The sequence below is a fragment of the Camelus bactrianus genome, chromosome 15 (assembly GCF_048773025.1).
Source record: "Camelus bactrianus isolate YW-2024 breed Bactrian camel chromosome 15, ASM4877302v1, whole genome shotgun sequence".
NCBI lineage: Eukaryota > Metazoa > Chordata > Mammalia > Artiodactyla > Camelidae > Camelus > Camelus bactrianus.
The window spans coordinates 35,210,768-35,237,302 of record NC_133553.1 but is presented as its reverse complement, the minus strand read 5'-3'; the positions used below and the strand labels follow the sequence as shown (position 1 = coordinate 35,237,302).

Here is a 26,535-nt window from a genome sequence, read left to right as displayed (position 1 = left end):
TTATTTTTGTTGTGCTGTTGAGAATACATTTGCAATAGTAATAAAAATTTGGGTTGTTTACAAATTTACAAAGCACTTCCAAAATACATCATTCATCCCTTGGCCTTTTGCTCTTGGTGTCATTCATTTACCTATTTACAGGATGAAAATAAGTGAGTTCTGAAAGTGGTAAGTGATCTGCAGAGGTCAGATGCCAGATTTCGCATGTGAATCACTGGGCTCTGCACTTTGTGACTCCATCCTTCTCCAGGCTGTGAGAGAATGAGTCCTGCATGTGCGTGCTGAGTCTGGGTTGCTGTAAACCTAAATGGTAAAATGAAAGTGTAGATGCAGAGGCTGTGAATCATCTCTATAGCTATGACTATGACTATGCCCATGGCCCTGCCCCCTTCTCTGTCTTAACCAAGTTGGGGGATGATGTAGTTTCCACGAGGATACAGCCTAAAACCCATGGTCATCTGGCACCAAGGCACCCCCCCCCCCCCCCCGCCTTGGTGATACCTGTCTGTGTCTTCCTCTGTGCTTTTTGACAAGGTGTTAGGGATGTGATGTGCTATGTATGATTGTTTGCATTTTCCTTGATTATGTAAACCGGTGGCTTTTGCCAAGAACTCTCCGTGCCCTGAAGCTCTAAGCTGTGTCCCTCCCATTGGCTGACTTCATTTCATTTTGTGGGGAGGAGTGTTTTTCAGGTTGCAGAGCAGTGATAACTGGCAGTGTCTTTTGGGTGTGAGGTACCTGGAGTTCAGAGACCCCCAACCCCTGACAATGACAGCAGATGAGTTGGTTTTCTTTGTGAATGGCAAAAAGGTAAGCAGAAACTGACCTCTCCTTTGGTCCCCCTGCTCCCTGGGAGGGGTATGTATCCTCTTGAAATGGCTCATTTTTGTTCTTTCTCTTTTGTGTTCTCTATCATTTGTTCACCTTCTCTCTTTCTTTCTCTTCCTTCAAAGCTGTTGCTGCATTTGGGGTAACGTTGGGGAAAGAAGACCTTCTCAGAACTAGAACGCTGTCAAGATACTCAAGGGGCAAAGGAGTGATGGGGAGGGAAATGAACAGAAAGGTGTCTGTGAGCTCCACCCATGCTCCCTGCCGACTTTTTGCAGTAGTAGAGACACTGGCATGAAGAAGAGAAAGGTGGACGGGGTTCTAGTGATACTTGAAGGTCACCCACCACACCTCTATTTCTGTGTTTAATCAAATATACCCAAAGGTTTTTGTTGCTCTCTTTACTGAAAAAATGAACAGGAACATGTTTTCTTGCTAATCTCAGGGTATAAGATGTACATAGGTTTGATTCTCATATTTCATCTCTAAAAATGTAACAGCTAACTTGTATGAGGACATATACTGACATCTTGTGGCAAGCTATAATTTTTGTTTCATAAGGGGCATGCTCCCCCCATCCTGACACTTAGTTATACATACAAATATTGCGAATCTCTTTGATAAAAATTGCCCACTTGGAGGGACCCAGAGGAGGTGGGGGTGAGGTGGGGCAGAGTGGGTCTTATGATATGGGTACCAGTTCTTGCAGCACTGGAAGGATGAGAATCTTTGCAGATTTCAATGCAGATCCAAGGAGAGAGTGTGCAAGTACATCACATTGCCTCCACTGTCCACTTACCCCCCCCCCCACCCCTGCTGAGCTGCTTGCATCTACTTCAGCTCTCTGGTTGGGAAAGAAAGGGACAGTAAAAGGGCAATCGTGGCTACACATTGTGAAAGGCCATGTGGACAGTGTGAGTAATGGTTGTACCCAGTGGTCAAAGAGCAATTTTATTTGTTTTGCTATATTGGCACTTTTGCCTTAAGAAACTGGACAACTTTGGAGGCAATTTTCAAGAAATAAAATGTGCTTCATAGGACGTCCAGAGCTTAAATTGTTAGGGTGTGTTTGGGGGACTAGCAGGGGAATTCTATGAACCATCGTAACATCAGTGTGCCCAGGTCTGTTGGATTCAGTTTGAGTGGTAGCACCGGGTGGGACCGGGGAATGGGGTCCGCCATGCTCTTCCAGGTTTCGAGTTGTCCCTCTGTGCCAACTTCCTTTCAGGATTGGCCTCTGGCAGCAAACCAAGAGGTAGGGCAAAGCTTCCATGTTGGTGGTTGTAAGACTTTTGCAGCCAAGAATTCTGACAACTTCGTTACATTCAGCAACTACACTGTAGAGATTTGCAAAAGTTGTTGAATTGGCTTTCTTGACACATTACTTACACAGAGGCATCTTCTTTGGCATCTTTCTAAGCAATTTTTACATTGGGTGAACAGCTGGATTCAATGACTTCCAAGGCAAAGTCTCACTCTAAGTTTTCATGTTTATCAAGCCATCAACTCGTGTGTCACAGGACAAGTTTCTGCTCCTCTTTAGGGATGGTTTGCTATGATGCACTCGATCTAGTAAGGAGCATTTCAACATAAATCTAGTTTGGTAAAAATTGTTTCCCCATGTATTTTATCTTCACGTTAGGAGAGCAGTTTAAAAATTGTCAATGGTATCATCACATCAAACCCGACCATCTCTTGAAGCTGCTGCTACTAACAGTTTCTGTGATGAATATCCATGCTTTTAATTTTATAAACATTTGGCCCCTTGAGAATCTGCTGGAAAGGTGGAGAGGCAATGAAGGAGAGATGAGGTGAAAGCAGCGTTAGAAAAGCTCGACCAAGCGAGGGAATTCCCAGTCAAATCGAGGCAGCTGTAAATTTGTTCCCAATTCTATTCCCAAAATGTTCTAGATCTTTTGTTACCTGGCATTGGCAAGGACTTTGCCAAAGGAGTTGTTGGAACCTGGTGACTCACTCTTAAATACAAGCTTCCTACTCTCCCTGTTTCAGACCACTGCCCAGGACTGTCTTTACTCATTGTGGTCCTGGAGAGGGTGTGAGATGCAAATGATCAAATACCTCGAGGGCCTTCTGTGGTGGTGACGGGCCTTGCTGACTGTCATTTCCACATCTTCTGATCTATAGTCAGAGTCAAAGGGAGAGAGCTGCCCAGGATTTTGGTTTCACTGTAGTGACCATCCTTTTGCAGGGCAGATTCTTGTTTTTCCAAGCAGTCACCCTCTGGTTAGTGGAGATGATGGCACCTGGAGGAATCTGGGAAGATTCAGCATGTAGGGAGCAACTTAAGGTGTCCAGGAGTGACCCCCACAAGAAGCAGCAGTCAGCAAGTGAGTCAACACTCACTCGCCCACCCACCCACGTCATCAACATTTACAGGCTCCTTCTAGGTCTGGGCCTTGGGGACACATCTGCACTGGATGAATAACACCTCTAAGACAGGCACTTACCACCTGGGAACTTGGGAACTAGTTGTAGAGGTGGATTATGACTAGATGAAGTACCGTATTCCAAAATGTATTTCAGAGACAACCATCCCCATGAGATTTCCTTCTTAGATATTCTTAGACCACTTTGTACAGTGTGGGCACATAGTAGGTGCCCAATTAATGTGGACAGAATGAATGGGGGAATGTTAAAACCTTGAGAAATCCTCCACTGAAGGAATTTATTTTTTAAACTTTGTGTTTTAAATTTATTTTAAATTTACAAAGCAGTTACAAGAAGAATACAAATAAATGTTAAAAAGCCTTTACCCACATTTAACACCTAACATTTTGTCACATTTTCTTTATCTCTTTCTCTATGCATTGATCTATAAGTACAAAATAATTTTATATATTTATTTAGTGCATATAATTAATCAGAATAAATTCATAAACTATAAAATTTTCTTTCTGAACCATTAACGGTAAATTTCAGACATTATGCTCCTTTAACCCTTAAACTAAAAATAAAGGCATTTTTACAGAACTACCCACAACCATTTATAAAAATCAGGAAATCGAGTGTTAATATAACCCTAGTATCTAATGTATAGGCTTTATGCAAGATTATTCCAATTTCCCCAATAAGGTCATTTATGACTTTCTCCCCTCCAATCTGGGATCCAGGATCATGCTTCGTACTTAGCTGTCATGTCTCTTTAGTCTCCTTTCATCTGGAACAGCTCCTGAGCTTTCCTTTGTCTTTTGTGACATTGATGTTTATGATGAGAACAAGCCTTTTTTTTAGAATGTCCCTCCTTTTGAATTGGTGTCACAGTTTCTTATAATTTGATTCAGAGTGTGCATTTTGGGCAGGATACCAGAGAAGTGATATGTCTTTCTCAGTAGGTTATATCAGGAGGCACATGTTATAAACGTCCCCCTTTATTTGTGTTGTGAACTTTGATCACTTGGTTAAGGTGGTGTCCACCAGGTTTCTCCACTGGAAGATTACTCTTTCCCATTATAATTAATGAGTAATCTGTGAGAAGATACTTTGAGGCTATGTACATACTTTTATTACCAAGCTTTCACCCACTAGTTTTAGCTCCCATTGATGATTCCTGACTGGATCCAGTATTGTGCTGATTACACGATGGCCAACCATGTGGACAAATTGGCATTTCTCTGTCAGGAAGAACTTTCCCTTCTCCCCTACTTATTTTCTTGTTTATTTATTAATGATCAGTTTGGACTCATGTGTTTTATTTCTATTTAATGGGCTGTAATCCATTATGGTTATTATGTTTTGATGCTTGAGTTTTACCAAGCAATCTGCTTAACCCCAAATTTCCTGAGCTCACTTCCCCACAGTGCTTTTCCTTTGGAATACCCATTTCCTTTGAGCATCCTGCTGGGAGAGGGTTCGGCAGAGTTTGCTGGGGCAAATGCTGCAGACATGCCATGAGAGTGACGTGGACATTCTCTGTAGGAATTCAAAGAAGGTCGGACCACTTGTGGCTGGGGTGGTATGGAAAGCCCTTACTAGGGAAGTGTTTGGGGTCTTCTGATAAGTCAAGATGAAGGTGGAAGAGGAATGGAGTGGCCAAAGGCTTAGGATCAGAAGGTAAATGTTGTATTTTCACTGAAATACGAAGACCAGCTTGGTAAGGAAGTTGGAAGGGGAAAGGCTGAAAATGAAGACTGGGGACACGTTGAAGGGCCTTGAAAGACAATCTAAAGAACTTGGGTGCTACCTTGAGTATGTGGGAGGTCACTGAAGGCACCGGGCAGGGAACTGATGTGATGTGATAAAGGACAGCATCAGGACAGGAGGAAGGAACAACTTGAGGGGAAGGTAGTGTGCAAAGAGGCTCTTCCTGCCACCTGGGAGGAAAGTAATAAGGATCTTTATTTTGTGCATTTATAATGACTCTTTGTGTGAAATTTGTAATCAGGACTTTGAACAAGCTGGACATGTGAGGTGTAATCATAAAAGAAGATTAATTTTATCTTCCAAGGGGTAAATTCTGGTAGTTTCACGACCTCCTGGATTACTCGTAGTCAATAAAAAAATTCTATGGGCAATTATAAGTTGCCAAACACAGTCTGAATTTGGGACAGAGAGGAATGGGTAGTGAGAAAGTTCTTATTTAATTGGTGCCGGTGTAAGATGGCTTCCCACCACTGGGATCCTTCCATTGCAAGTCTCACGACATAAGAGATGTGTTTTCCTCAGTCTGGCTGCTCTTCCTCAGCCCTTAGATTTGGGAGGTCCACTTCACACAGACTCTGATGGAGGTCCCATCACCTCCTGCAGTCAGTCTTTTGGGAGTTATTTAGACACCTCAAGCAAGCTGTCTCTCTCATGCATGGCCTCTGCATGTCCACGACTGACACTTTCACATCCTTTGCTCTTTCCAACTCTTATCACATCTTCTCTCCCCTTGACCACCCCAATCACCCAAACTCTTTTACCCTTGATAATGCACAAGGAGAAGTGAAACAGATTTTCATAGATTTCGTTTGATGATTTCCATCAGGAACTGGCCCTGATTTCCTTCAGGAAATGGCCCTGCACTTTATAGACCTCCTTTCCATCTTATTGAATATTCTGTTCGGGACTTTGGCTTGAGATTTCCCCTCCATTTCTAACCTGTGTTAATCTTGCTGAGTGTGATAACCCAACACATACAACACTCCGCTATGAGTACAGGCCGACAGACTGCTGTCTACTGCCTGAGAGTGAACACACCAGGAGGCTCAGCCAGAGGTCTGCTTGCTGCAGTGCTCAGCTGTCCCTGGTGGTCACAGATGTGATCTGGCAGCTGGAAATGAGAGGACACGCTCCATTTGAAAGGGACTTTGCCTTGATCAATCCAGCAGGGCAGGTGCAACACCTCTGGGTTCTGTGGTGGGCCCGGAGCTGAGCACTGATGCGAAATTTAGGATCACAGAGTGTCAGCATGTACACAGTTTGGCTTGCAGTTCCTGTGTTCATCTTACAGAATTATCAAGAAAAATACCTTCATTTTTGTGATATGTTTAGCACGTCCCCATTAACTTGACAAATTCTTGGATGAGACAGTGGCTGAATATACCTATGATATAGTTTTCACTTGTTTTTGTTTTTATAGGTGGTGGAGAAAAATGCAGATCCAGAAACAACCCTTTTGGCCTACCTGAGAAGAAAGTGTATCCTGACTTTGGAGTAGGGGTGAAGCCGAGGGTCATTCTCTGGGCCTTATGCCATTTGCTAGTGACTGGTCTGTGGGCCGTGAAGTGCTGAGGAAAGAGCCCTGGGCCAGGGCCCTGGTCACTTGCGTTTTCGTTGCAGCTCTGTCACTTGGCAGCTTTGTGACTTGGGAAGTCATTTGGACTCTGAAATTCTCAGCTGTCCAGTAAGAATATTGTTCTTGATACTCTTCAAGGTCTCTTGCATTTAAGACTCAGGTTTAGTCCTGGGCCTGTAGAACAAATGGCTCCGTAAGGCCCTCATCAGCCCTGGCCAGCTTCATGGTCATCCCTCCCCACAGGAGGAGTGGGCCCTGCCTCCGCAGACCTCTGTGAACACATACATGGACTTCCCAGGGAGCGTTTCCAACTCTGCCAAGTGGGAGGGGAAGTCCAGGGAAGGGGTGTTTCTTGGGAAAGGGGTGCCTCAGGTGGGAACTGTGTAGAGGCACCCTGCACTGTGGGAGTGGCAGGCACTGGGAAGCCTGGGCTGAGGGACTCCCAAGGGGGTTGGGGTGCTGCTCTGCTCCCGGTGTTGGGGTGGAGCTTCTATAAGACCCCCATACCTTTGGTTTTTCCAAAGTAGGAGAGTATTCTGAGGCCCCAGAAAAAAATAAACAACAGCAAAGATAGGAGCTTTTGATGGCAACTGACCACATAGAGGTGGATTTCAAGGTGATGTGCGTAGGTTACCTCACTGATCCCACAGCCGTCCCTTGGATGGAGGAGGAAGTGAGGCTGGACGTGTTATGAGACACTCCTCTCCCACGTGTATTCTGGGCACATGCTGGCAGACCTGGACTGAAGCCCAGAGCCACACTCTTAACTTCCCTCCCACACTGGCAACTCTCTGGGGGCCTGTTGTGGACCAATGCTCCTCTTGACCTCTGTCAGCAAGCCCTCATCGCTCCCAGAAGCGGAGTGTCTGGTGACTCCTTCTGGTGATGTATTTGGGAACAACAAACAACACCCACGGAGGCAAGCCTGGACTCCATGGCCTTCCCTCTGGTTCTTTTGACTCCTGTCAGAGAGAGGCTGGCTGTCATGTACTTTGTCCTGGATTTTTGACCTGGAGGGGGCAGGTCTGGAGGTTCACAGAACACAGACCTGATGGCGTTTTTGTAGAGGTGGAATTGCTCAGTGGGGTCAGGGGACTGCATGGAACTCCATTTCCAGCCCATCTACCTGGGCTGTCTGGGAAGAGAGGCTCATTCTCAGGGATTGTTAACATCTATTTCATTTTTCTAACAAAGTTTTGAAGGCTGGAAAGCCTCAGAAATTCTTGACCATAGTGGTTGGCTGGTTTGAGGGACAAATCTCAGATGAAATCCAAACCTGAAAGTTGGCGTATAGCTCTGAAGGCCTCGTGGCTCGTTGCTGCCCGTGCTGAGAGTTCATCTGTGGGAGTTCCGGGCAAGAGAGAAGACCCTGGGCTCAACTTCTGCCCTGGCTTCCAGAAAGATCCCCTGGCCAGCAGGCGACCTCTAGACTGCTCTAGGCACCTTCCATTTGTTCCAGTGTGCCCCTAGAGTGGTCCGAACTGCTGATCTTATACGTCCTGACTAGTGAAAAAAAAATCACTCAGGATCTAGTAAGCCCTCCTCAGCTGTGTTTTAAAAGAGGCGGCAGTCTGGAGTCAGATGACTGCATTTGGGCCCTAACACTCAGAGTAACAGGAGTGACTGTTACCTTGCAGGGCTCATGCCACGTCTTGGGTCTTAGTTTTTTTTTTTTAATACATGAGGAAATGGTGGTTTATGCCCCACCTGCTAACCAGATTAGTGTGTCAGTGAAACCTGTCCAAGGATAAGTGCTTTCCAAGTATAAGATGCTCTGTCATTATTAGTATTCATTTTGTCTCTAAATCCATTCATCTTTATCTCTGTTAATTTCATCAGCTCCCTCCATCTTCAGTAGGAAGCTGGATGGTCTGGAGGCCTGTGGACCTGAGGGGAAAGCAGCAAAGGAGTCCACGTGTCCCAGGGAAAGAGGCCGCCATAATTACGGTTCTCCAGAATTATCTCTTTGTTAGTTAGGCACTTTTCAAATGCAAAGTATCAGAGTCTTCATTTCCCCAAGTCTATGTAAGAAAGGGCTCCAATATTGATTCCTAACTTCAAATATATCTTCATTTTAATTCCATTCACATATCATATGGGCTGGAGATTCAGAAAGCCCTAGTCCAGCCCTAATTTTGTTCCCTGGACCTCATCAGCCCAAAAGGTTTTGGGGGGAAGGCTGGACTCAGCAAGTCCCAGAAGAGATCAACAGCTCATTCTGGTCCAAATGGCTTCATTGCACGTGGGCTGGGGGACGTGAGGGCTGCCCCACACGCTCAGTCTCTGGGATGCCTGATTCACCTGCCCAGTGAGACCGCAGGGGTGGGGCTCTGTAAGACCACGCCTAGAAGACCCCAATCCCAAGGAGAGTCTCCAGGACTAGAGAGGAATAGAACTCCAGTCCAAGGGGATGAGACTTGGGTGCGGATGCCTTTTCTCTCTGTCCAGTGGGGCTGGCCGCATGTCCTGCCTCCCCAGGGACAGAAAGCCTCTCTAAACGGAAGGGCACCTGGCTCTGCTGCCTCCTGGGTCGAGGAGCCTGAACCTGTGTGTGGACGGATGGCTCTGCACTCACAGGTAAGCCCATTCGTTTCTCAGCAGCCTAGCAAAGAGTCTTTCCTCTGTGCTCATGTTCCTTAATCTTGACCATCCAGTGGGGCTGAGAGGAACCAAGCTGGGCTGTGGAGAAGGGGGCTGTGGGGCTTGCACGGTGATGCTTTCCAAGTATGATCGTCTGCAGGACAAGATCGTGTATCCTTTGCCTGCAGGTGGATTGCCCTTGTGAGGACTAGGGTGCAGGGATCAGCTTTTGATTGGGTGTGCATGTGTGTGTGTGTGCACGTGTGGGTGAGCCCCTGCGTTTCTGAGCAGGCTCTGATCATGGACAAGCACATTATAGAATGACATCTTGGGAAGTATCTTCCTGACTTATAAATATAGACAAGACTCTGAACTGCTGATAAAATGACTTTTCTAAAATGCAGACTCATTCCACATCCTGTGAAATCCTTCAGTTGGCCCCCATTGCCCCCAAATTAAAGTCCAATCTTTTTGCTCAACACATGAGGCCCTGCAATTTGCCTCCCCTTTCCAGTTTTCTTTCTCTTCATGGACCCTGCACTCCATTCATGCATAAGCATTGGTGAACTACTGATGCTCCATACCCACTCATTTCTTGATCTTTGCATAAGCTGTTTCTTGTCTTGGATGTCTTTTCTTCCAGGATTTCTCTAGCTGGCTAACTCTTAATAGTTTTTTAGGACTGAGCAAAATATCCCCTCCTCCAGGAAGCCTTCCTTGACTTCCCAGATTGGGTTAGATGCACCTTGTCTGTGCTGGCCCTGTAGTGCACTGTGCACAGCCCTCCTGAAGCAGTTACTATAAGATATTTAAACTGCATCTTCACACTGGCTTCTATTTTCTTGAATTGAAGGCCAGCTATCAAAGGACCGAGACTTCGTCTTACTCACCTTTATTTCCTCAGCCCTTGGCAGGGTGCCTGGCTTATGGTTGCTATTCAGTAACTCACGTTGGCTGTATGTATGATTGAATGACTGATGAGTAAAGGGGTGGATGTGGGGAAGCTCTAAGGGGCTGGTGTTTAATGTCACCTCTGGATTTTCCTCTCCACTTCCCTGCAGAGGAAGGGGAGAAATGGAGGTGGGTGAAAGCATGGAAGCAAAAATGACAGGAAATTCTGAAATTAAGGAGGCTAAGGAAGGGCCCAGCAGAGAGAGGAACACGTGCTGGGCCTGGAAACTGCCAGAATCTTCCTCTTTACTTAGCCTCCAGGGTGGGGCTAAGGAAGAGGCAGCTGAAATTGATGCTGGCTCCAGTGTTCCAGCTCAAATGCCTAGGTGCACTGATGCCTGATCCCAGAGGACCCTGAAGGAGTTCGGGCCCTGAGCCTTGGGTGGAGAGGTGAGGACACCTGTGGAAAAGACAAGACCATGATGTAGAGTGAAGAGAAATGACACAAAGCATTACAGATCTCCCAAGCCCTGCACTCAGGTCTGCTCTGATGACCTGAGAGGACAATGAAACGACCTTAATCTGGGGTTCCAGCCACTTTTCTGCCAATGCCTGCCTTGCTCCCATCTGCTCCTTACACCATATTGCCGTGACAACCGTGGAAGGAATAGGAAGCACCAAGACGAGGCTGCATCCTGTCCAGGTAACCGGAGGCTCTTACCAAGGCTGCAGACTTGTTCTGGGTTGTTGGGCTGAGTGTCACTGCCTGGGCAACGGAGGCATTCTGGCTTGACCACCTCTCCATCTCCTTGTGGGTGGGCATAGGGATGATGGTGGCTGTGAGGGAGAAAGAGGAGGCACCTGAGCCCGAAGCCCCCTCCTGTGGCCTGGTGGATGTAACATTGCATGGCTCTGAGGGAACCAAGAGGTGAACTGAATCTGGTGGCTGGGAAGTCCAGCTGTGCGAGAGCTGGAGGGAGGAGGGGCAGGGGCACTTCCTCTCCTTGTGCCCAGGTGGGCTTAGGAAACCCCTGCCTTCTCAGATGGACGATTCCAAAAGCTCTGTGCCCCTTGATAAAAGCCCACTGACTCCCTGCTCCCTCCCATGGTAATTCCATTGCCCCTGTTACCTCCCACCCACAGATCATACAAACGTGAGCTCAGCCAGGGCTGAGTCAGAGAAAAGAGACACCCGGGTGTCTAATCAAGGCTTTCTCTCTGATGGTTTCAAGCACCTAAGGAGGGATTGAAATCGGGAATGTTTCGGGGAAGAGTGGGGAGTAGTCTGAGGGGTTCATGGAGAAAGAAATGATGCTTGGAGACAAGGTGGAATGGAGCCCACATGGGAACAGAGCACTGTGGGAAGGGAAGGGCACTGTTTGCTGTGCTTCTTGTTTAGGGAAACCAAGGCAGGAGGTCACGAGAGATTACAGTCACAGAAGGTGCCTGAGCCAGGCCCTTTTCTTAATCTTCCCTTGACCATTTGAGGAGACATGCCATTCAGATCATGCCTCCCTTGGGCCACTCACGTGCATCCTGGAGCCTGGGCCACGGTTGAGCCAGCTAATTATACGTCTCTGAGGGAGCATCTTGGACCAGTTGCAGGGGGTCAGAGCAGGGTGGGGTGGGATTCCTTCATCTCTGTGACTTTGCTTCCTAGGCAGGAAAAGGGCAAATTACTAAAATTGTCCAACCTGCAGCAAGTATGAGAGGATTAATGAGGGCTTGTAGTTTTCTTTGAAACAAATAGATGAACGAATGAAACTTTTAAATGCTGAGATCATACTCCTATAATCAGGCGAAAACCCTCCGTTTCCAGTGGTGCAGATCCTTATTCCTGATCCACTTCTTTTGGCTCCATATAAGCTGTAGGGCCAGACTACACTTGGCCTTGTCCATTTACGTTTTTCTCTTGGTTCCTGTGACACTACACTTCCCTTCCTTCCTCCCATCTCCATGCTTGCACTGTGTGCGGCGGCTCCTCTGCTCAGTCCCTAATCGCTGCAGCACCCCAGGGATCTGGCCTGAGCCCCTTCACTTCCCCATCTTCACACTCTCCCCAGGTGAGTTTAATAACCATCCACATGTGAAGGCACCCATATTTCTTTCTTCAGCTTTGACCTCTCTTCAGAGGTCAGACTCCTATTTCCAGCTGCCTACTAGACATCACTAGATGGACGTCTAATCTCCAACTTAACAAAACCCTATTCCCCCAAGCTTCCTTCTTCCCAGTCTTCCTCCTTCTGAGTCAATGGCAAAGGCATTCACCCAACTGCTCAAGACAAAATTATAGGAGTCATCTGTGTCGCTTTCTCTCAGATACCACACCCAATCCATCCAGAAGTAGCATCTCCTCTTCCTCCAAAACCTGCAGTGAAACCTCCATGTTTTTCTCAGCTTCCCCTATTGCTGCTTGGTCACAGCCACCACCCCCTCTTGCCTGGGCCACTTCAGTGTCCTGGTCCCCTGTTTCTTCTCTTACCCCACAACCCACTCCCAGCAGCTAGAGTGATTGTTTAAAAACGCAAATTAGATTACATCAAGTCCTGAAATTCCCCTAAAAGACTCCCATCTTCACACCCAGAGTAAAAATCTGGGCTCCTAACCCTGGCCTATGACAGGCAGCACGGTCTGGCTGCTGCCCCTTCTCCCAGCTGGCATCTCTCTCCCAGGGGCTCCACCCACCCTGGCCTCTCAGTGGCTTTAGCACACCAGGCTCTTCCACTGTTGGTGCTCAGAGCCTTTGCACCTGCTCTTCCCTCATCCTGGGATACACTGTTTCCTGTTCCAAATCACATTATTAACTTAGATTTTAAGGTCATATTTTCAGAGTGGCCATTTCTGACCACTCCGAATAGGTACAAGTAACTCTGAGTCATGTCGTCTTGTACTAATTCTCTACATAGCACTGACCTCCACTTTACATTTTTGTCAGTATCTCCCCTACTAGGATACGAGCTTCATGAGACCTGGGACCTTGTCTCCTTCACTCTCCAGCCCCAGTGTCTTCACCACAGCTGGCATGTAATAAGTTCTCAGTAAATATTTGTCAAATGAACAACTGTATATACCTGGCACTGGGAATACAACATTCTAGCAATTTTGCTTAACATAAGCACCAAGAGAGATTCCCAAGGGACTGAAGAATAGTATGGATGAGGAGACTCTCCTTGTAACCTTGCAGGGTTGAATGAGAATTCTGTGACATTCAATGAAAGCACAAATTCTACATGACACATTTCCCAGATCTTATGTCTTGATTGGACAATACAGTAGCATTCTAATTTGAAATATAATGCATTCATTTGGTTGATTTCATCTTGTGGGGTAGTGCAGTGAAAGGAGCCTGGCGCAGCTCTCGCCTTCACCTTGTGTGATCTTGCATAAACCTGTTAAACCTCTAGGCCTGCTTCTGCGTCTGTTTAGTGAAGGGACTGTCCCTAATAGTCGCTGTTCTTTGAGGGGGGCTTTCCTATTAATAACTACTGTTGGTCGACTCCCTGCTCTATGCCAGGCATGATGTTAAGAGTTTTGTATGAATAATCTCATTGGAGCCTCAGCACAGCTCTAGACACAAATGCTAGGACGATCCTACAGACAAAGCTTAGGGAGGCTTGGGAACCTGGCGGAGGGCGCAGTTGGTAAGTGGCAGCAGTAGGATTTGACTGTGCAGTGACTGCTACACTACACTGCCTGTCAGCAGGACTGGCTTCAGCTGAGCCATGTAGGGAGCCTTCAAGGGGTTCTGCCAAAACAGATGTCTACATTGTCTGTCCCTTTTAGGAGAGAATTGCCAAAAGCCATGGCTCCCAGTGCGGGTTCTGCACCCCCGGCATCGTCATGAGCATGTACACGCTACTTCGGAATCAGCCCGAGCCCACTGTTGAGGAGATCGAGGATGCCTTCCAAGGTACGGGCCCTGAGGCCCAGCCCAGGAGGTGGGGTGGCAAGTGGGGCTCTGAGGAGGGCAGGCAGGGCCAGAGTGGAAGCTAGGAGTGGACTAGGGGTTTGAGGCACTGCCCTCTGAGGGAAAGGCTTGGGCCATCCCAGCACAGTGGCTAAGATTTATTGGAAGGCTGGCCCTTTCTTATTAAAAAAATTTTTTAAACTTTATTTATTTATGTATTTATATTGCAATATCATATTTTAAAAATTAAAGTGTAATTGATGTACAATATTATCTGTTACAGGTATGCAATATAGCAATTCACAATTTTTAAGGGTTATGCTCCATTTCTAGTTATTATAAAACATTGACTATATTCCCCATGCTGTACAATACATCCTTGTAGCTTATTTTATACCTGATAGCTTGTACCTCTTAATCCTCCATCTCTGTCTTGCCCCTCCTCCTTCCCTCTCCCCCCTGGTAACCACTAGTTCCTTCTCAACATCTCTGAGTGTTTCTTTTCTGTTATATTCACTAATTTGTTGTATTTTTTTAGATTCCACATGTAAGTGATATCTTACAGTATTTGTCTTTCTCTGTCTGACTTGTTTCACTTAGCATAATGCCTTCCAAGTCCATCCATGCTGTACACCAGAAACTAACACAACATTTTAAATCAACTGCACTTCAATTAAAAACCAAGCAAACAGACAACCTATTTAAGTGACACGGCTTCCTTCCCCTGCAGCTTTCCCCAGAACAGGATTCTGCAGGGCGAAGGCCATATATGAAGAAGGTAGCTGGGATTCTGAGCCTCAGGCAGGGACTGGCTACCCAATTTGCCTTCTGTGAATGGGCTCAGGTGTCTGGACCTGGTGTCTGTTTCTCTGCATTGAATGGAGAAGGCTCCCCATCCATTCATCGTTTCAATCCATCATTTATGCAATCAGTTATATTCAGTCCTATCGTATGTCAGTCACTCTAAAAGGTACAAGGGACACAGGGATGAAAGACTCAGTCCCTACTCTCAAGGAATTTGTACTGTGAAGGGGAAGAGAGTTTACAATGTAGTTTGATAAATCTATGACTAGGGACCATGGGAGCACTTAGGAGGGGTACTTGATTCAGTCTAGGCATTCTAGGGAGGCTTCCTGGAAGGAGTGGTAGATGTTTTGAAGTCAGAGATGTAAGCAGGAGGAAGGGCCATTCTGAGCAGAGAAAACAGAATATGTAAAGAGAGCATCTATCTGAGCTGGGAGCAAAGCCACAGACCCCTTACCTGCCCTGGGGCTGCATTGACATTACAGATTTTTCCTTGGCCCACAGGAAACCTGTGCCGCTGTACAGGCTACAGACCCATCCTCCAGGGCTTCCGGACCTTCGCCAAGGTATGTGGGGGCCCCAGGACAGCAGTGGCCCTGCTCCTGAGGCAGCAACACTCAGGGATCACAGTTGGGAGGGATGCCAAGGGCCTCTATGTTACAGAGAAGAAAGATAAGATGGCCAGTGATCAAGTCCTCCTGCTGCAGGTGCCTGGCGTGAGCGTTGGACTCTGCCATTCTTATTCTGGGATGTCGGGGGACGTTCTCATCAATAGCATGGAGACTTTCCTTCGAGGGACGTCCTGGACAGCTGGTTCCTAGAAGAAACACACTGCCCAAGAGTTAACTTCCTGCAGGGCATCCGGGCTTGGCAGCCTTCCTGAGCGAGACAGACACACTCAGCCCATGGCACAGGTGCTGAACCTGGCATTTAACAGCAAACCAGCCTGACTCAGCACTCACCTCCCTCTTTTTTTCCTGTCTTGGTTGCTTTCTGCAGTTGGCACTCCCCTGGGTTTATGAAACTGGTAATTAGATCTCCAGACAGTTTGTGAACCCCTGCACCGTTCATAGAACTCTAAGTGAGAAACCACAGCTGGGGTGCATGGGCATTGGTTACATAACACAGACACACACCTGCCATCTGGGAAGGAGGGCAGAGGGCTGGCTTCATCTGCCCAGATTTTACCTGGTTCCCCAGGTGGGTCAAGTTGATCCTGACTCCAACCAAACTGTCACATCTCAATTTGATTCTGGGTTGACGGGAGAGTCACAGCCTCCCATGCCTTTTACTGACCTTTAGAGTTGGGTACAGTGCGAAAGGGGTATTGTGTCCAAATAGTCCAAAAGGGTGGAGGTGGAGATGGGGCTTCTAAGGATGGAAAACACCACACCCTGGTAAATGCTGTTGGTGAGGAGGGACCAGAAAGTATGGATTTAAATGAAAGTGACTGAAAGTTTAGATTTAGTGTCTGCAAACCTGGGTTCAAGTGCCGTCCCATCACTTCATTGATGGATGACCTTGAGCAAATTTCCTTGTTTCTAAAATGGAGATTATAATAATACCTACCTTACAGTGTTTGTGGGAAGTATTTCTTGTAAAGCCCTTAGAACAACACCTGGCACAGCTGAAATAAATGGCAGCATAAATTATGGTGCTGGTATATCTCTTCCGTTATGCAATATTTGCTTAGGCTTCCCTGAGAGCCAGGAATTGTTCACCTTGTCCATGTATTTATTTCATAGGCGGCTTCTCAGAGATACAGTCTAACCAGCCCTGCTAGAGTCTCAAAAGAGAAGGGCTTTTGAGTGTAGCTGACGGTTATGCTCCTTCCGAGCGTCAGAGTTTAGCTCAGTCAAATGGTCCCTGAGTCCAGTGTGTGGCAGCACCTCCCACACTGTGGCTGCCTGGCATGCAGAGCACAGCTGGGTGCTCTCAGCAGCCAAAGTGACTGGCACCCAGTGTGTGCGCAGAAGCTCATGCATGTTACTCACTGGGGGCCCTCAAGGCCTTTATTCAGAGCCTTTTAACTCTTACTTTACGCACAGTTCTAACAAACTCAATTGTCTAGTTTTCATGTCCGTAGCACACACTAGAGAAGGGTGAGGAGGGTCTGCTAAGGGGAGGCGGCCTGTTCACAGCAAGAAAGGACAACAGCCATCGAGCAGCAAGGAAGGAAACGCACAAGCCCTGTAGTTTTTGCCATCGGAGAAAAGTGGAAATCTCTCCAGGGAAAAACCCAGCCTTCTCCAACCTCTGTCAGCCTTGAGGGCGGTGACACATTATTGCACATCCCAATAACTTATGTCATGAACCTATCAGTGAATTATCAAGAAAAAAGATTCATGTAAGAATGTGCTGGTACTTTAATTATCTGGAAAATATGCATCCATCCCCACAAGGACTGGGCGAGTGAGGCTGTCGTCTTACTGTATGCAGGGCCTGGTAATCCCTTCACGTTACTCCCTCTCCAGAAAGAGGGATGGGAAGAGGCACTATAGGAGCCTCTCTCTCTTCCTTTCCGTCCAGATACAGAGGCAGAGGTCAAGGTGGTGGTGGGGAGGTCCTGAATAGATAGAGCAGCTCCAAAGGTCAGGCAGTGAATGCAGGAGGGGTCTGCCCGCAGGGCAGCATGTTCAGGGGCTGCAGCAAGTCTGACAGAGCTTTCAGGTTCTCAAAGGCCACACCTTCGGCCTCCTTGGCCCTCTGAGAACTTCCTTGGGAAAACCGGTGGGCTGTGACTCACTCTTTGGGAACTGTCAGCATGCATGGTGTGTCCCGTGATTCCTGTCTGAAAGGGCCATCCCCAGCCTCCTCCCCCAGGATCTGACTGCCCCGGAAATGTGTCTGGGTCTGTGCCTGAGAGTTTTCCCCACTTTTGCCTCTTGGCACAACCCTACGATTCTGTAGTTCTTCTGAGGCCCTGAGCTGAGACTCCTGCCTCCTTGGGGCAGATCAGGCAGATGGACACACCCTTTCCCCACCTTCAGTGCATTGGTTCTAGGAGGTAGCAGTCGGGGCTCTATTCCGTGCTCTGTCACTGGCACCCCAAGAGGTCCTGAGCGAGTCCTTTCTCCGTAGGCAATGGGTCATCAGACCTGTACCCTTCCTCCAGATCAGGCCCACAGTGAGGAATGGAGGGTGAGCTTTCTGGCAAGAAGTGCCGAAAAAGTGCCATCAGGCACAGGGGCTGGCCTCATCTCTGGGCCCAGATCTGGTCTTGGACCCCTTTAGCAGGAGTCCCACAAAGACCCCAGCCTGGGAGGCGCCCAGGCATTCCCCGTAGACCTCGACTGGTCTAGAAATGGAGGCTCTTGAGTGCTGAGAAAACTGAAGGGGATTTCTCTTGTGGGGGCTTCCTCAGGAAGTGGTACTGAAGAGGGAAAGGGCGCACAAAGAGGTGCTTTGGTAAAATAAGATCTAGCTTTTACAGACAAAGTTTCTTAAAATTGAATTTCCCTGCAGCTTCCAGGAGAGGCCTGTTTGTTTATTCTCACATTATCTCATCTATATTAATTAAGTGAGAGAAAGTAGTTAAAGCAGAGGCCTTACCTGTAAGCAGAGGTGAGTGGGAGGGGGCAGAGGTAGCTGCTGTTCCCCTTGGTGCAGGGACAGGTGTCACACCCTGATTTCATCTGATAGTAATAATCTCGGTTCTCTGGCTTCTGTGAGAACTCTTTGCAGATATCTCTGTGTGAGTGTTGGTCATCTCTCTAGGATGGTGGATGCTGTGGAGGAAATGAGAACAACCCAAACTGCTGCATGAACCAGAATAACCACAAGGTAGGTGGGTCCTTCTCTGCCCAGAAGCCTGGGGGCCCACCTCAGATTAAAGCAGCGGGTGGGCCCCCTCCACACTCTGGGCAGTGGGGGCTGGGAGAGGAACTGGTTAGGCCAGACCACGAGGGCAGTGAGTGTGCACGTTAGCCCTGGGTCCTCTGGCAAGACCTCCTTGTCCTTGCTTCCCAGGAGCTACCTGCCCTTCCATCAGCCTGCTGGGGGCTGTGGCCGAGCTCACCTGGACAAAGGGCTGGGCTGGTCCTATGGGGCATTTTAAAGGAAGGGACGGCATACCACTCATATGTTCCCTTCTCCAGCAGGTCACTCTCTCGCCGTCTTTATTCAACCCCGAGGAGTTCATGCCCCTGGACCCCACCCAGGAGCCCATCTTCCCCCCAGAGTTGCTGGTAGGTGATGCCCCTGGAGCTCCTTGGAGACCTGCTTTATTTCATTTCTGCTGGGACCTTTGGGTCCTCCTTGTCCTGTAGATTTCAGCCTGAGTTTCCCTTCCTTTCTCAGAGCCTGTGCCACATTCTCCCACAGGGACCCACCCTCCTCTCCTCACACGTGACACTCTGAGGACAGGCAGTGGGTCTCTCTGGTACACCATGTCCAGCAACAGGAGCTCCAGGAGGATTTGCTGACCTCCTGGCTAAATCTAATGTATAACCCTCAAGCAACCCACTCTCCTCTCTGTAAGCAGTCCATTTTTTAAGCAAATAAACAAACAAACAAGCAAAGAGAGCTGTGTTCAAAGGACACTGACAAAAAATAAGCCACTCAGAGCTTTTCAAGTGTAGATTTCTCAGGCGCTGGTGCGCACACACAGACTGCTTTCAGTGGGCCAGAGAGAGTGGCTTTGCAGCAGGCTGCTGGAATATCTTTCTCTGGATTGTGGAACCTTGGAAAAACCGACACTTTGGCTCGGGGAGGTGGGGGTTGTCTCCTAGTCCTGCATCACCATTCGTGCACTAGACCCAGCCCTCCACTGTATTCCCTTCTGACACCCCTTCTTTCCTGCCTTGCGTCTCCTCTCGCACCTCCTGGAAACAGTGTGGGACAGGTCAAGTCACCTTGTGGCAGGTGACCTTTGGCAGGTCCCATAACCTTGAGTCTCAGGCTCATCCTTCGCCTGTAAAAGATGCAGCTAACGGTGCCCCCTTCACTGAGGCCTTCTAAAGACTAAGTGAAATGACATCTATAAAACAGCTGCAGCGTACTTCCTGCTGCCATGCACAGTGTTTCCCGGTGCTTCTGCCCTGACGTGCATTTTCATCCTGAATTCAGTATTAAACAAGTCAGTGGCAGAGTTGATCCCGTGGCAAACTCAGAGCAGCAGCTCTGGGAACGGCAGTGGGAAGGCGGAGGCAGCACAGTAAGAAAATGACCTCTTCCAGAGGCTGAAAGACATTCCGCAGAAGCAGCTGCGCTTTGAAGGGGAGCGTGTGACCTGGATCCAGGCCTCGACCCTGAAGGAGCTGCTGGACCTCAAAGCGCAGCACCCCGAGGCCAAGCTGGTGGTGGGGAACACGGAGATCGGTAAGGGCCCGTCTGCCCGGTTCTGCCCTGGCAGCTGAGTCCTCAGAAAATGGACTTCTCCTCCTCTGTCTCCTCTTCCCCATTTCATATGTGGAGGTAGCAATACCCCCTCAAATGGTTGTTCTGAGTCCTAACCGAGACCCTTGCTGGCTGTTCTCCATAAACCTTTCAGAGAGCCAGCCATGGGCCAGGTCCTCCGGGAGAGCTGGTGTCTCCAGGTCACCTGGACAAGACTCCTTCCCTGAGTGTCTTCCAGCCTGAGGAAGGAGGAGGCCATGTAGGTCAAAGGTCTGGGCTGGTGCCTGACAGACACTGGGGTTCCATAAATGTCACTCCCTTGCCTGTCCCCCTTTTTCTGGGGGTGGTGTGGTAAGGCAGGGGACTTGTGGCTGTGCTCATGTTGCCTGTGACCATGGCCACCTGCTCTGTGGTGCCACCAGCTGTGACATGAGGCCCACGATATGTGAGGAGTCGAGGAGACTCAAGATGATGGCTCTCGGCCCTGGTGCTTGAAGACACAGGAGCAGAGGTGCCCAGGTCCCTGCTAATCTCCATCCATTTCTAAACCCAGCTTGGCCAGTTTCCACTTGGCTGGGCCCCAAAACAACTGAGGATCCAAGGGAAGAATCGTAGCACAGCCGAGGTCTGCCACAGAGGACCCCTGGTCTGAGGGGACTTGACATGCTTTTAAGCAGCCAAGTCTAGCTTGTGGGGGGTCTCCAGGCTCTGGCTCTGGAAGGAGCCCCTGAGCTCTGGGTTCTGGTTGGATCTGCAGCCACAGACAGGAGGGCCTGACTCAGGTCCATGCTAGCAGAGTGCAGAGCTGGGCCCCTTGGTGAGCTCAGGTGCAGTACAGAGTCCCCTTCTGCAGTGTGACACATTGGGATGGCAGAGTGGCCTGTGAGATGTGCCTCAGGTGATGTGATCATGCTGATCAGCGTGGCCATGGCCCGAGGGCCCAAGGTAGCATGAGTCAAGGCGGAGAATGACCAGCTGGAAGAATCTTTGCGGTCCTTTGATGTATGACATGTTCCTTGCCATGAGTCACACGATGTCTGGACCCAGTTAGATTCCAAGGGAAAGGAATTCACAAAGATATTATAAACTCCAAGGTAGAAATATTTTCTTGAGACCACTCCACAGCTGCTCCCACTCCCTGCTTCTGCACACCCCCACGGGGTACCCACCTACAGCCCTGATGTCAGGGAAAGCTGGCGTAGAGAGACCCTTATCAGGATGGGCCATTCACTGCCTCCATCTGTAGTCTTTATCCTATGAGCTAATATTCAAACAGGCCAGACTCCTCAGAGCCGGGCCACCCTTCAGAGACCCTCAACGGCACGGCAGGAGAGAAGGTGGAGACAAGGCAGACGTTTCTTTCCTAACTCTTCCATCTATAGCCCTGTGGCGGGGCTGGGAGCGGCGCTGTGCTCATGGGTCTGAGGAACAGAGCACGTCTGTTCACAGGGGTTTCTAACTTCTTTTGCTGGAAGGACAGAAACTGGACACAGGCATGCGGTCCCCCCAAGCCATGCACCTTAAGAACTCAGACAGCTATCAGGGGCTGGGAGGCAGATATGAAGTTATCTCTTTCAGTCAATTTTCCATTTTTGTCCGAATGTTAGACTTTCATGTTATTATTATTTTTATATCCCAACTCTAATAATTGCTCCAGTGCTGAAATGTGCCCACTCTAGCTGTGTAATGTGGGCAAAAAACAACCGCCCTGTGCCTCAGTTTCTTCATCTATAAACAGAGGAAATGACAGTATTTCACAGGGTTATTGTTAAAGTTAAATGAATTAAAATATATGAAGTGCTTAGAAGGGTTCCTGACTTATTTTAATGCCCTGTGTTTTCTGATATTGTTATTAAACACACACATACACTCATGCACACACAGAAACACATGAATTCAGGTTTGTCCAGTTTGAATGCTGGTGGGATTTTTTTGAGAGGGAAAGACATCGCTTTCAGGCTGAGAGTGTGGAAACTGCATTTAATCCCACGTCTCATCCCCTGCACCCCCAATCCCCAGACATCCTCAGAGTACGTTACAATTGTGAATATGCCCTCCATCCTGTGTATAGTGGTGGCAAACAAATGAACTGGGACCTATAACTTGAGGCTTCTCATTTCTCTCGAGGCATTGAGATGAAGTTTAAGAATCAGCTGTTTCCTGTGATCATCTGCCCAGCCTGGATCCCCGAGCTGAATTCAGTGGAGCATGGACCGGAGGGTAAGGGGAGGTTCTCCTGAGCCCACAGAGGGGCTGGGGTGCAGGAGGTGGGTCCCATGGTGGGTGGTGGGTACTGGGAAAGCCTCCCCTCTGGCTCTCACTGCTTCCTGCCTTTTCTGGAGCCACCCTGCACACGGGAATCAGGCACCCGTCCCTGCCTTCCTCCCCTGAGCATCTGTGAAGGGGTGCGAGTGGGCAAGGGGCTTGAGATTTTCAACAGTTGTTCTCAATCCTAGCTACACATTAGAATCGCTCATGGCAGTTGGGAGTATGTGGGAGGGGTTCTTGGGTGCTTTTTTAAAAAATGCCAGGATTCACCCTCAGAGATCTGCTTTATTGAGTTGAGAACCACTGATTTAGAGAAAAGAACATTCTGGTTGTAGGATCAACAGGCCTGGGGTTGAGTCCTGGCCTTTTTATTAGTTGTATGGCATTGGACAGGTCACTTGGCCTCTCTGGGCCTTAATTTCTTCATCCATATAAGGATGTGAGTCCTGGTTCAGCCTTCCTTGGGTTGCTGTGAAGCTTCATAGGGGCTGTGTGTGGAAGGGCTTTCCCAGCTGTGATGGGGATAGCTGTTACCCTGAGCATGTGTTCCCAGGTATCTCTTTTGGAGCCGCTTGCCGCTTGAGCTGCGTGGAAAAGACCCTGCTTGATGCAGTTGCTAAGCTTCCTGCCCACAAAGTAGAGGTGTTCAGAGGCGTCCTGGAGCAGCTGCGCTGGTTTGCCGGGAAGCAAGTCAAGTCTGTGGCTGTGAGTCCCTCTTTGGGGGCCCAGGATAGGCATTTTCATCTGCATGCAGGGGTTGCTGGTCTGACTTCTGCTGCAGAACCCATGGGCCTCCAACTTTAGCGCTTAGGATTGCCTGGGGTGCTTGTTAAAAATGCAGATTCCTGGATCCAATCCTCAGAGATTCTGCCAGCAGGTCTGGGATGGAGCCTAGGGAGCAGATGTTTACCAAACCCCACAGGTGCTTCTGATGAGGTGGCCTGCGGGCCATTCTGGGAAGCTCTCCAGCTGTGACTCAGTCTTTACTCCTGAGGCCTGTCCCTTCTTCCTGAACTTGACTGAGGCTGCCAGCAGGTGGATGAGAGCTAAGTTAGGGAGAAGCCAAAACAGGGCAGGGGACTGCCTTTCAGAGTCCGGGGGAGAACCAGAGATAGACCCCCTGAGAGAAGGGAGGGGCACAACTGTTGACTGTTCTCAATCAGCCTTCAGACCAGTCCTCAAATTCCCAGTTTGCAAATGGGCTCACACACCTGGTGCTGAGTCTCACAACCACTGATAGTGTCAGAAGGAAAGCTGGCCCTTCCATTCCAATTTGTTGTTGTTTTAAATTAGAACAAAAAAACAAAGCAAAACAGGCCCCTCTCATCCCCTCACCCCACCCCACGCACCTGCCTCTTCCGAGTATGGATGAGGAGACATAAACCCAGGAAGCTCTACTGAGTCCCCCAGCTCCGATGTAATCTGCTGCCAGGAAGGATGTTTTTTTTCCTGGAGCAAGTGGTTTTCTTCCTGTTTCCTAATTATGGGAACCCTGTGTCTGATACTCCTTATATTCTTTGCCAAGGAAGCTCAGTGAGAACAAATTGTTCATCTTTAAGGCTTCCTCCTCTTTTTCCTTGATCTTTATCTTTCATTTCTCTTTTACTAACTCTCTATGTCCTCTGTGATAAACCACCTCAACCCTTTCAGAAAAAGTCTGGGTGAAATCAATCAAGCAAACAAATGTAAAAGGGCTGACCCTTGTTTACCAATGGGTAAATTTCAGAGCTGGGACCCAGTCCCAGGTGTTGGTTTTGTGCATGCCTAAATGCCCACGTTCTCACCGTGCTGATCCTGTGTCTGCAGGGGTAGGAGGACCTCAGAGCTCTCCCTTCAGTAGGTGTCCCCCACCTTCAGTGTGTCCGGGAGCCGGCTGTGTGAGCAGGAGTTTCCCGGGGCAGGCTCTCACGCACTCTCTGCTTGTCCTAGTCCATTGGAGGGAACATCATCACCGCCAGCCCCATCTCCGACCTCAACCCTGTGTTCATGGCCAGTGGGACCAAGCTGACCATCGTGTCCAGAGGTGAGCTGCCTCATGCAGAGGTCAGGAAAGAGGGCCTGATGGGGGAAGCGGGTGGAGTCTCACTTTCTGGGGAAATAGAGCCCGAGGCTCATTGATGCAGCTTCCCCTAAGTTTGGATCTCTGGCAACTGCAAGGGAGATGCACAGAGCTTGGGGGCCAGGAGAGCTGGACCATCACTTTACTAAGAATTCACAGCAGGACCTGTCATCCTTACTTAGTGGTGCGCTGGGGCCAGAGTACACATGCCACTCACCACAGCTGATTGCTGCATTTTCAAGGACTTTGAGCATTTGTTAAACATGGCCATTATTAACAATTATACTATATAAACTTACAATGAAATAAATTATATTAAAAACAAAAGTAATGAATACTCAGAATTCACCACTTCCTGATTATTTTACTTCATTTTACCATTGTCTATGCCCTTGAGGTGGTTTTCCATTCATTATATTTGTGGAGTGGAGATGCTACATAGTGGGGTGCTCCTGTGCATCTTTCCCTGTTGGAGGCTCCCCAAGACCACCTCCAGGTTTGATGACTCTAAAGAGGTCAAGGAGGACTCACAGGACTCAGCATGGAGTCCTACTTATGGCTATGACATTCCAGCAGGAGGATACAAAGCAAAATCAGCAAAAGTAAAAGACGCATGGCACGAAGTCTGGAGGAAACCAGGCACTGGCTTCCAGAGCCTCCTCCCAGTGGAGTCACACAGGACATGCTCCGTTTCCCCAGTCTTAAGTCAAGCTGTGACAACACATGTGAAGGGTTGTCCACCAGGGATGCTCATTAGAGACTCAGCACCCAGGGCTTTTCCTGGGGACCAGTCGCGAAGCTCTGCCTGGCACGTACCAGAAGCCCAGACTCCCAGAAGGAAAGCAAGATGTTCAGCATAAACCATTTGTACAAACACATTAGGCACAGTGAGCCATTCTTATCAGGGAATGGTGGGAGCGCTCCTGAAATCCAAATTCCCAGAGGACAGCCAACAGCCAACCTTGTTAGCAGGCCTTTTAGAGGATAGCAGGTCTGCTGTGTCAACTCTTTGCCACCCTCTTTCTAACTTCATATTTAGTGATGTAGCTCTGACAACTTGACATTGGCTGTGGTAGGAGTATTTATACCACAGAAAATGAATCAGGGTTTTTTCTCAAAGAACTGATAGTTAAACAGTCAGCAGCACACTGTTGCTTAAGGATTTCAGATGGAGCACCTTGGTCCCCATTGTGCTAGCCACTCCCTCTGCCTGTGGGCATCAGACACCAGGATGGAGAGTTTGGCTGGTGAGCTGTTTTATGCTTCCTCACATTGGTCCCTCTTTTTCTTGCCTCTGGACAGGCACCAGGAGAACGATTCCAATGGATCACACCTTCTTCCACGGCTACAGAAAGACCCTCCTAGGTCCAGAGGAGATACTGCTTTCCATTGAGATCCCCTATAGCAGGAAGGTAAGATGCTGTCTGAAGCATCTTGAATCACTCCTACTCCTGCCACGCTCCAGACAGGGAGACCAGAATTTGCCGCAGGGACCAAACTTAGCATCTCTCAGCTTTAACATTGATGTTCTTGTCTCTGAACCTTGCCTTTAGCCAACCATATTCCTCTCTGGACAATGAGGAGTTTCAGGGTAGGAGGCACAGGGCATAGACTAGGAAACCAGACAGGTAGATGTGTGATCCTGAGTGAGTCATTTGACTTTCTGATTCCCAATTTCCTCTGTAAAATGGATCCAATAAATGTTACTGACTGTGCAGGTTACTGAGAGGACTGAAAAGAAATAATTCAAATGGTTCCTGACAGATGTCTGGGAGCTGGTGGAGACTACCAGCTGGTAGCTAGCAACACAGTTCCAGGAATACATCCAGCTGTCCCTGTCCTAGGTTTCATATGATGAAGTGTGGGGTTTGCATGCTGAGTGGAGAAGCTACCTGTGAGTCGGGTCCTCACATGCTGACCTTGGGCTTGGCGAGGTGTTTTTTTTTCATGGACCTCACCCCAGGTTAGCTCAGATGGATTTCTGCTTCACGAGCAGGTGTTCTGGTTTGTTGGGGCAGGTCTGGGTGCCTCTGGCTGCCTTGCTCTTGTTCCCCAGGGCCTGTGGCATCTTGACCTGGTGTGATTTTGTCCCACACTTTCTGCAATGGGCCTTTTAGAAAAGTG

General features: G+C 48.5%; 1 protein-coding gene across 2 annotated transcripts in view; it reads left to right on the top strand.

Annotated features, from left to right (window-relative positions):
• The first annotated feature begins 656 nt into the window (after positions 1-656).
• XDH (xanthine dehydrogenase) overlaps positions 657-26,535 on the top strand; it is a 57,938-nt gene continuing 32,059 nt past the window's right edge. Inside the window, exons 1-13 of one of the 2 annotated variants that reach the window (XM_010948587.3) lie at positions 657-810; positions 6,410-6,467; positions 9,220-9,316; positions 10,631-10,739; positions 13,820-13,946; positions 15,252-15,313; positions 18,465-18,530; positions 18,848-18,934; positions 19,925-20,066; positions 22,212-22,304; positions 22,906-23,057; positions 24,282-24,375; positions 25,714-25,823. In XM_010948587.3, the coding sequence (XP_010946889.1) occupies positions 769-810; positions 6,410-6,467; positions 9,220-9,316; positions 10,631-10,739; positions 13,820-13,946; positions 15,252-15,313; positions 18,465-18,530; positions 18,848-18,934; positions 19,925-20,066; positions 22,212-22,304; positions 22,906-23,057; positions 24,282-24,375; positions 25,714-25,823 (1,239 nt within the window). In that variant the 5' untranslated portion in view covers positions 657-768. Of the gene's footprint in view, positions 811-6,409; positions 6,468-9,219; positions 9,317-10,630; positions 10,740-13,819; positions 13,947-15,251; positions 15,314-18,464; positions 18,531-18,844; positions 18,935-19,924; positions 20,067-22,211; positions 22,305-22,905; positions 23,058-24,281; positions 24,376-25,713; positions 25,824-26,535 lie in introns of both variants that reach the window. The other variant, XM_045511762.2, reaches the window with a different exon arrangement.